Source organism: Ictalurus furcatus, chromosome 18 (genome assembly GCF_023375685.1).
Source record: "Ictalurus furcatus strain D&B chromosome 18, Billie_1.0, whole genome shotgun sequence".
In the NCBI taxonomy this organism is placed as follows: domain Eukaryota; kingdom Metazoa; phylum Chordata; class Actinopteri; order Siluriformes; family Ictaluridae; genus Ictalurus; species Ictalurus furcatus.
In genome coordinates, this window is record NC_071272.1 from 24,590,023 (window position 1) to 24,600,588 (window position 10,566).

The following is a 10,566-nucleotide window of genomic DNA, read 5'->3' on the forward strand; positions in this document are numbered from 1 at the left end:
CCTCTTGCTTCATTTGTGTGTCTTGATTTGTTTAGCAATTGTGAGATGAATGAGTGGTGCATTCATATGTTTCTTTAGTGTGTGTGTGTGTGTGTGTGTGTGTGAGAGAGAGAGAGAGAAAGCGAGCTATTCTGAGGATTTCTTATCTTTACAGTACAGCTTGTTTGTGCCTCCCAGCCAGGCCGCTATCTGTATTAACACAGTCCTGTCACTAAAGTGAAAAACTCGCCCTGCTCTCGAGTCAGGAACTGTTCAACACCATCCACGTTTGTGTTTGGCCAGATCAGGACCATCTCTCGTGTCAAAAGAGACAATTTTCTCCAGTTTTCTCCGTTTATTCGAATCATGCAGCAGCTGCCTCTGCTGAAGTCCGGGGACAAAATGGAGGATTTTGGTGAACGATGTAGGGAACTTCCTGCTACACAAGCTGAAGGATGGGCATCATGGAGCGACAGGGCGGGACTTCCTGTACTGACTCAGCCCGGTCTCGGAGTAACGACCACGACGGTGACCACTCTCACACAGACGGGCGGAGACTGGAGTACGGGTCTGTTTGATGTGTGTGACGACGCCAGCACCTGTAAGAGGAAATGAGCTTCTTGTTGTGAAAAACATTACAGCGTTAACGTTCCCAATGTACAGAAAAAGATGAGAAAAGAAGCAGCGTGTGTGTGTGTGAAGTGTGAAGTGTGAAGCTGTTTAATGGAGATGTGAATGTACTCGTAACTCATTTCAGCCTGTGAGGAAATACTCGTGAAAGACAACTGTGAAGATTTGAGAAGGTTATTACGATATTATAATCTCTGAGGGTTTCTATTCACACCCAGACCTTCAATAATAATGAGTTCAGTAATAAATGTAATAAAACTATTTTAAACCATGAGAATATATGTTCAAGTATAAAGTATTGTTGATCTTATCAGCAGCCTTTAAATACAACATTGTAGTTTTTTGAAGGGCTGTGAGAGGAATCTCTATTCTATCTAATCTATTTTAAACACTTCACTTGGGATACCAAACACTAGGTGGCAGTATACATGTAAAACCGTCGACCAGAATATTGTTGAATTTGAAAAAGAAGAAGAGGAGGAGCTTATTATTATGATTATGATTATTAATAATAATACCATCATCGTTATTATTATTAATAAATATTTTTATTGGTGTAGAAGTGAGTCAAAATAACTTCCACTTTGTGGGCGTCACTATGCAAATGAACTTTGCACGTCACACCTGATCAACATGCACATGCTAGTACGAAGGACAGAAAACGTTACGGTGGTTTGGCCTTACGCTTACATTTACACTCGAATGTAATAAAAGATCGATAAATGAGGTAATATATGAAGTTGTTTGTACTTTAAACATAATATACAAAATTCATGCTCTTCTTTTATTTAAAAAAAGAGCCCCATAAATCGAACAGCCCCACATAGCAAGATGCTACTCGATCAGAATCATAACACCTTAGTCCCAAATACAGAAAACAACGCAGGAACTCGTACAGCAGGTTTGAGTGACGCTGCTGGCGAGACTCTGATGGATTTCAGTTTCAGGGAACAGCGTGAGATCAGGCTCATTTAACAGAAGCTGCTGTAACACTCAGCTCTATTTTCACTCCTGACACAGTTTAGAAATCACAAAGAAGTTTCTGCCTTCTGCTGACTGAGAGAGGGAGGGAGGGAGGGAGGGAGGGAGAGAAAGATGGAGGGAGGGAGGGGGAGAGAGAGATAGAGGGAGGGAGGGAGAGAGAGAGGGAGGGAGAGAGAGGGAGGGAGAGGGAGGGGGAGGGAGGGAGGGGGAGAGAGAGATAGAGGGAGGGAGAGAGAGATGGAGGGAGAGGGAGAGAGGGAGGGAGGGAGAGAGAGAGATAGAGGGAGGGAGGGAGAGAGAGAGGGAGGGAGAGAGAGGGAGGGAGAGAGAGGGGGAGGGAGGGAGGGAGGGGGAGAGAGAGATAGAGGGAGGGAGAGAGAGATGGAGGGAGAGGGAGAGAGGGAGGGAGGGAGGGAGGGAGGGAGAGAGAGAGAGAGAGAGAGAGAGGGAGGGAGAGAGATGGAGGGAGAGAGAGAGAGAGGGAGGGAGAGAGAGAGAGATGGAGGGAGGGAGGGAGGGAGGGAGAGAAAATGAAGCTGCAAGGTTTCCTCAAATTGACCAAAATTTTCAAAAATAATGTTGATAAAACATTTATGACTGAATTTTTTTTTGTGCTTCTCTCTTTCTCTCTGTCTCTCTCTCTGTCTCTCTTTCTCTCTGTCTCTCCCTCTCTCTCTCTGTCTCTCTCTGTCTCTCTCTCTCTCTCTTTCTCTCTGTCTCTCTTTCTCTCTGTCTCTCTCTCTCTGGATTTGGATTTATAACATGTTGGTTTATGCAATTTTTTATTTATTTACCTATTTGTTTATTTAAGTAGGTATATAAAAATGCCGTTTATTTGCTGCAGAATGTTACGGCGGTGTTGGCACATCACAAATGATTAGAATAAAGGACTGTCAAAAGTCAAAGTCTCTCTCTCTCTCTCTCTGTCTGTCTGTCTCTCTCTCCCTCTCTCTCTCCCTCTCTCTCTCTCCCTCTCTCTCTCTCTCCCTCTCTCCCTCTCTCCCTCTCTCTCTCTCTCTCTTTCTCTCTGTCTCTCTCTCTCTCTGTCTCTCTCTCTCTGGATTTGGATTTATAACATGTTGGTTTATGCAATTTTTTATTTATTTACCTATTTGTTTATTTAAGTAGGTATATAAAAATGCCGTTTATTTGCTGCAGAATGTTACGGCGGTGTTGGCACATCACAAATGATTAGAATAAAGGACTGTCAAAAGTCAAAGTCTCTCTCTCTCTCTCTCTGTCTGTCTGTCTCTCTCTCCCTCTCTCTCTCCCTCTCTCTCTCTCTCTCTCTCTCTCTCTCTCTCTCCCTCTCTCCCTCTCTCTCTCTCTCTCTCCCTCTCTCCCTCTCTCTCTCCCTCTCTCTCTCTCTCTCTCTCTCTCTCTCTCTCTCTCCCTCTCTCTCTCTCAGGTATAGCGGGTGTGTTTATGCCGTGTTGTCTGGATGTGATTTTGGCTCATCAGTATGGAGAGTGTTTGTGTCTGCCTCTGCTACCTGCCTCCACTCTGGCGATGCGGGTCGCCTTCAGAGAACGTTTCAAAATCAGGGTGAGTGTTTAACGGTGAAGAGCTAGACGTCGCTCTACTGTGTGTTGAATCATAATACCGTGATTCGGAGAGAATGCACAGGGAAGCTTGGAGCATTAAAACAGCCCACGAATGGAGATGTTTGAGTTAAACTCCACTACAGAAGCAGTGATGCATTAAACCACCAAATAAAACCTTTTAAATCTCCGTCGCACTCAACAGCAATGAAAGCTCTGCTCTCAGAGTCACGTGTCGGTTTAGAGTCTGGAGAAAGGTTTTGAGGTGATTTCATTAAGAGAATTTAAATGTGAGACTAGTCAAACGTTACGAATGATATTTTCCCTGTGAGCTACAGTAAATGGACATATTTACAGATATATCCACATATATATTTAAATAATTCAATGCAGAAATGATCTGAATCTGAAATAAGTCGCCACAGCCTGCTTCTGTTCATGGTTATATTTTCTTTTCTCTTTTCATTTGTGCATGTTTGTGATCTCCTGCTGTTCTCTTGATTACATATAATCAGCTGAACCTTTAAAATAATTTTGGATAAGTAGCATTTTTCCCAAACAGTGAAATTATACTGATCGGGCGTTATGGAAAGTGATTTTATACTCTTAATTAAAATCTGGGTATTAAATGTGGGGTTTGGATTGTGTTATAGTGTAAAGTGTGTTATAAGAAGTGGCAGCTCATCCGTGGACAACCCCCCCTCCCCTCCGTTCCCCCTCCCCCCACCACCATATACAATATTTCATCTTCATAAAGTTCTCATTTAACTCCATACGTTTTAAATGATCTCTTTTGCGTAATCAGAGATTTTTTAAAAATGTCACTATTTGACAGATATGAGCCGACGTCCCGTTGATTCTCTCGCCTTTCTACATGTTGCGTGCTCACTGCCCCATTTAGCTCCTTCGAGTTATTAGCGCACCTAGTGGTCAAACATGGGAACTGCAACAAGCTCTAACGATTACGGGCCCATTGGGACAGGAATCACGGTGCCCCATGCTCACTCTATATAAACATAGGGTCGTGGTTTTTATGCAAGTTTTTGAGCTAGTTTAAAACAAAATAAAAAACACTCAGAGGCCTCCAAGATCTGGAAGAAACCTGGCTAATGATATCAGGAAACACACCTGCTGTATGAAATGCAGGTGAACATAGGTACTAGCAGACAAATGAAACTTACTATATTAAATATTAAATATTGAATTATTTATACATATCCTTCTTTAAAAGAAGATATCATAGGCATGATTTGTTTTGCTTCTGTATCTCTGTGTGTGATCTGAACAGTGTGTGTGTGTGTGTGTGTGTTGTGTATCTGTAGGGCAGTGTGTGTGAGGACTGGGTGACGGTTTTCTGCTGCTATCCTCTCGCTGTGTGTCAGATGATGCGGGAGATGAAGAGGAGACTGAAGAGACAGATGTACACTGTTACCACTACACTAGAGTGCTCCTGAGAGACTGTGTGTGTGTGTGTGTGTGTGTGTGTGTGTGCGCGTGTGTGTTAAACCTGACGCACTCAATTACCAGTTTTTGGACAATTAATTGCATTCAATTCAATATAATTGTATTCCTTTAGCTCTTTTAAGACTAGACAATGTCCCAAAGCAGCTTTACAGGAATCCAGATGTAGATTTAGATCCATGATGAAGAAGCGAAAGGAAACAGATGTGAAGGAAAACTCCCTGAGACGACATGAGGAAGAAACCGGAATGCAGATGGAAGCCGTCCCCTCCTGAGCGATCTGTCTGGATTATCGGTGTGATTATTATAAAGACTCGGTATCCAGGTGTAGATATAAGAATAAGAACAAACAGAACTGAGTGTGTGTTCACGACTATAAGTGTGAGGTTTAGATGTGAATAAGAGTGTGTATGATCACATTCAGATCGTTCAGCACTGGTGCACAAGTCCACGAGCTCGGTGCGCGTTTCCTGACGTTTCCACCACATTCTTCCCCGTTTCTGAATCCTTTTGAAGATGGAAGTGTGTGAAACCTGTACGAGAGAAAGACACGGATTCAACACGCTGTATTTCTCCCTCGGAGCGTGGCTCCGTGAGGAGGGGTGTGTGATGTAGATGAGCTCAGGAATAAATGGTTTAATGACTGAAATCAAATTCTTGTTTTACAAAACAGCTCAGTTTGAAATGTGTCAAAGTTGGCAAACGAGTCATTTAAGGAATTATAAAATATGACCTTTCGTTTTTGAGAAATCGTCCCATCAATATGTTTTATCTTTAGTGTACACGTCTGATTATAATATATTATAAATGCATAATTTAATCAAAAGGTGAGCGGTTATTCAGTAGTTCAGTATTCACGAGATGAAAGCAGGATTTCATTTGAATTATTTTCCACAATATGAATGAGTTCACAGTTTTGCGAGCACTGCTCTCTCTCGCTCTCTTTTTTGCTTATTTTTTTCCTCTCCATTTTTTTTTGCTTCTTTTTTGCTCTCTCTCGCTCTTTTCTTGCTCTCTCTCGCTCTTTTCTTGCTCTCTCTCGCTCTTTTCTTGCTCTCTCTTGCTCTCTTTTTTGTGCTTATTTTTTTCCTCTCTATTTTTTTTTTGCTTCTTTTTTGCTCTCTCTCGCTCTCTTTCTTTGCTGCTGAATCTAGTCAGAGCGTAAACTACAGAGGAAACTTCCTAGTCAGAGGAAAGTACAAACTCATTTGTTCAGCATGCACTCTGCTGGATTCCTGTGTTGCTGAAGCACAAACTCTAGAAGAAGCATGTAGTGGTGCAGTCATGACCTTGTTTTCTCCCTCGACATCTTCATGTATAGAGGACTTGGTGGTTTGTTTGTTTTTTTCTATCATGTGTTTTGTAGCCAGAATTTTTTGGATGGGGTTACCAGATCAGACCTTACTGTGGTAGCGATCAAGGGGCGGGGCAAAATACTAATCCACATCCATAGAAAAATGACTTATTTTAGCGCCCCCTATCCGTGTATGGTCTGAGTGCGATTGGACATAAAACACACACATTGTACACATCTAATCAGCATTTATTTGCCATCTAGTGAGCTGCCAAAACACAACGCCAGTAATCTTATCCGGTGCTACGAATACAATAACATTAGCTAACAGCAAAATGATAAAATCTAGATAATCCTTAACGGTTAGCTAAATTTGCTTGTATGTAGAAAATGATTATATGAACGGTCACATTTTTCAATAATAATAATAAGAAGAAGAAGAAGAAGAAGAAGAAGAGAAAGAAGTAAATAATATGTCTGCCTCATGAGGGTAAAAGTTTGAATAGCTCTGCTCTATTTCCTGTCACAGAAACACGGTTCGGAATCTATTTGCGTTTCTTTTTCTTCTGCAGAGATGCAGATTGCGCTGGTATTTCAGTTTATGTAATGCGGCTATCAGGAAGCTCACAGTGCTCATTTATAAAGTTTACAGAGGAACAGGAGCTTGAGATAAAGCGAGTACAGCAGGAACATGAGCGAGGATCTAAAAGCCTATGGAGAAAAAAACAAGAGAAACAGAAAATTCCTCAAAGTCAGCAGGTATGAGCTCTTCACAGAGAAACTGTCAGAGAGGGAGGCATGAGGGGATCAATTATAGTGTGGGTGTGCGTGTGTGTGCGAGTGTGTGTGTGTGTGTGTGTGCACTTGCATGTGTCAGAGCTCATCAGTCACTCACTGAGGAAGAACTTCACACACACACAGAGCTGTGTTCTCTCCCCCTCAGGTGTGTACAGTAAGCCGTAGGTCTGGGGTCAGTTTATTCAGGAAGTTCGAATCCACATCTTTTCACACAACATCAGAATCCAGCCTCAGCGCTCCAGTCTGTTCGAATGTACTCCATCAGACCTTTTCATGCAGTTTCATGTGTGTGAATTCCTACAATTTTGCGGTCTTGTGAGCATTCAGAGCGAGCCGTGTACAAAGACATTAAACATATGATCAGTTTAAAGAATCGCTCAGGAAATCTCTTCATGGCTGCTGTTTTAGAAAAACCGAGGAAGACAGATGTTGCTTTTCCTTCAGTGTGATGGAGTAATAGGTTGCGTGACTCCTTACCCCTTAAATTCTATTTATATTTCAGGTTATGAATGAATAGATTCAGCACCGAACAGGAACTCTGTAAGAAACCTCACAGATTTAAAGCAATATTCCAACACACACACACTCACACACACACACACACACACACACACGCACACACACACACACACACACACACAGACATTATGAGTCAGAAAATAGCTCAATTACTCAAATAGCAAGTAATATACACAATGCTGCATATTGTAAATGTTCATCAGTCACACAGTTACAGTTACAGGTGTGGTTACAGTTACAGTTGCAGTTACAGGTGTGGTTACAGTTACAGTTACAGTTGCAGTTACAGTTGCAGTTACAGGTGTGGTTACAGTTACAGTTACAGTTGCAGTTACAGGTGCAGTTACAGGTGCAGTTACAGTTGCAGTTGCAGTTACAGGTGCAGTTACAGGTGTGGTTACAGTTGCAGTTACAGGTGCAGTTACAGGTGCAGTTACAGGTGCAGTTACAGGTGCGATTGCAGTTACAGGTGCAGTTACAGGTGCGATTACAGTTACAGTTACAGGTGCGATTACAGTTACGGTTTTGGTTACAGGTGCTGTTACAGTTAGAGCTCTGTATAGTTATTGAACCAAAAGCCCAGGCATGGAGCTGCTCTTAAACCTCATTATATGTTTTGTAATATTAAATATCCTCACACACGTGACACAATAAACTAGAACAGTTTAACAAAGTCTTAGCACCTCCTAATGGAAGCATCTGACAAGCTCGGCCCGAGCTTACACCCTGTTCACAAGGATTTCTGAATTATTCAGAGCACGATGTGTAAAAACGAGGCCTTTCTGCTCTGTTCATCTCTTCAGCTTTCTGAGCCCTGGCTCTGCTGGAGCGCTCAGCAACTCTGATTAATCCCAACACAGCTCACAGTGTGAAGCTTCATATTAAAAAAAAACCTACAGCATTATTCCAATCCCTTCACACTTAGGTGTAATCATCAGGGGCAGAAAGTGAACTCTGGGTCAACTGGGGCTTTCGAAAAAAATAAAAAATAAAAGCATTAAAACACTATAAAGCATTATAGCATTCTTCCTAAACTCTGGACAGAGCCGATAACAGTGAAGGTTTTCAGCAGCTTGTTAAGCATCTCACCTTACAATCAGGTGAGAATTCTAAAAAAAATAAAAAAATACAGACCCTGGACTTTCCTTTCAGACCCATGGGAATATCCTTCTGGATTCATTTGCTGTTATGATTGTTCCATCCATGCAGATTGCTGCTATTTTAGTATTTCCCCTGAGCAACGGTGACACACTCTCATAATTAATGACTCCAAGTGCTTTGCCTCAGCAGCATTACACCCTAAAGGTCCTGCCATATCCGGTAAGTAAAGCAGAAACGACACGACAGCGCGAGCAGTGCAGAGTGAATACGCTCCTTTCGACTAATGGCATGCTACGAAACCGAGAACTTAACTTAGCAGACGAATGAAGCAGAAGGACAGGAATTTAACTCCCAAACTGAGCTTCTTATATTATAGATTAGCTACTGATAACCTGATGCTAATCGATAAGCAATTAACCTCAACATCATAAAATCTTCTCAATTGATTCTGAATCATTTTTTTTTACTTCTAGATTGGATGCAGTAGGTTTTGTGTTGGTTATGTCTTTATCATTTGGACGTGCATGTATTTTAAATAATCCATATTCCATAAAGCATCTGATATTTTCATAAACGATAAAGAAATAATTCCCTGTGGAACTACAGCACTGACTATCGATGACTGTATTCTGGTAATGATAAACGAAGGGAAGATGTTTCTCTAACACCAGTCAAGATGTAGGAGCTCAAAAACACTGGATAAAAGCAAGGCCAGATTCATTCGGTGTAGTGTGATTTTTGGAGCTGACTCCCAGCCTGAGTTTGTGTTCAGTTCACTGATCCAGCTCTCTCCACATGCCACTCTGTTGAAATGTTCTGCAGAAAACCGCCAAAGCCTTTTTAGGTTACTGCATGGCATGAAGAAAGTAGAAAGAACAGAAAGTAAACAGAGTTTAAGTGTCACACACTGTGAACTGATCCACACTGTCATTTCTGTGGGTTAGCAGCAGGGCACACGTTCTGGATACGCACGTTAGTGCCAGAAATGACAACTTATCATTTAGCTGTCAGCAAATCTGCCAGAGTAGATACAGAAAACGTCAGTGTTGAATTACTTACTGTTCATTCGAGTCTGCAGAGTTCAGCTAAACTCAAGTGAACTCTAGAAGTGCTAGATTTTTGTGTGTGTGTGCGTGTGTGTGTGTGGAAATTTTGTTTGCGCATCCACGATCTGACACGCCAGATCGGTTCTGTTCGTTTTTTATTAAAGTATCTTGATATCTTCAACATGAACTCTGCAAAGAAATATATTATTTTCATATTTCCCATCCTGAATTATGGAATTATGATCGTGTGCAGTCTTTGTTCACCTATTAAAGGGGCGTCAGACGTACGGCTCATGGGCCTGGACCGGCCAGATAGAGGTTCTACGGTGGCGGAGTGGTTAGCGTGTTCGCCGCACACCTCCAGGGTCGAGGCTTCGATTCCTGCCGTGGCCCTGTGTGCGAGGAGCTTGCATGTCCTCCCCATGCTTCAGGGGTTTCCTCCGGGTACTCCGGTTTCCTCCCCCAGTCCAAAGGCCTGCACTGTAGGCTGATTGGCGTGTCCAAAAGTGTCTGTCGTGTGTGTGATTGTGCGATGGTGCGATGGACTGGCGCCCCGTCCAAGGTGTCCCCTGCCTTGTGCTCCAGGTTCAACGTGACACAGTAAGGATAAGCAGTACAGAAAATGGATGGATGGATTTTAAAAAAGATAGTCTGTTACTCCACTAGGGGGCGAAATAGAGCGATAATAATAATAATTAAGCAATAAAAACAACAATGATTCTTCATTAGCAAGCAGAAAAAATGCTACGCTTTAACCACGTCTGGAATACTTACGAGATCACAATCGCTTTTTTAATTTGTAAATTGTTTTGCAAACTATATAGATTTCAGACGCCACTTCAATAGTATAACCTTTAAATAAATGTTGATGAATGAACACTTTGAAAGAAGTTGTTGAAGCCTCCTAAACGGGTTTATTTTGGAGTGTTATGTGACCTGTTAACTAAAATGAGTTTGATGTCGTTGACCTGTAATGTACGACGCACACGAATATTGCATTATCCTTTTTGGTGGCTGCTCTCTTTTGTCAGTGATGCTCCACAGGAATAAAAATAAGAGGCCTATTAGGCATAATAATAATAATAATAATAATAATAATAATAATAATAATAATAATAATAATAATAATAATAATAATAATAATAATAATAATAATAATAATAATAATAATAATAATAATCATCCTGAGAGGGGATTAGTACCAAGTAGCATT

General features: G+C 41.6%; 1 protein-coding gene across 1 annotated transcript; it reads left to right on the forward strand.

Annotated features, from left to right (window-relative positions):
* Positions 1-240: 240 nt before the first annotated feature.
* Positions 241-5,524, forward strand: plac8l1 (PLAC8 like 1). Its single transcript, XM_053648829.1, has 3 exons — positions 241-580; positions 3,002-3,138; positions 4,457-5,524. Exons 1-3 carry the CDS (start codon positions 346-348, stop codon positions 4,586-4,588), a joined length of 504 nt encoding a protein of 167 aa, XP_053504804.1. The 5' UTR covers positions 241-345; the 3' UTR covers positions 4,589-5,524.
* Positions 5,525-10,566: the final 5,042 nt, after the last annotated feature.

Coding starts and splice junctions, on each gene's coding strand:
- plac8l1 (XM_053648829.1), top strand. CDS start 346: ATGCAGCAGCTGCCTCTGCTGAAGTCCGGGGACAAAATGGAGGATTTT. Junction 581..3,001: donor GTGTGACGACGCCAGCACCT/GTAAGAGGAAAT, acceptor TCTCTCTCTCAG/GTATAGCGGGTGTGTTTATG. Junction 3,139..4,456: donor GAGAACGTTTCAAAATCAGG/GTGAGTGTTTAA, acceptor GTGTATCTGTAG/GGCAGTGTGTGTGAGGACTG.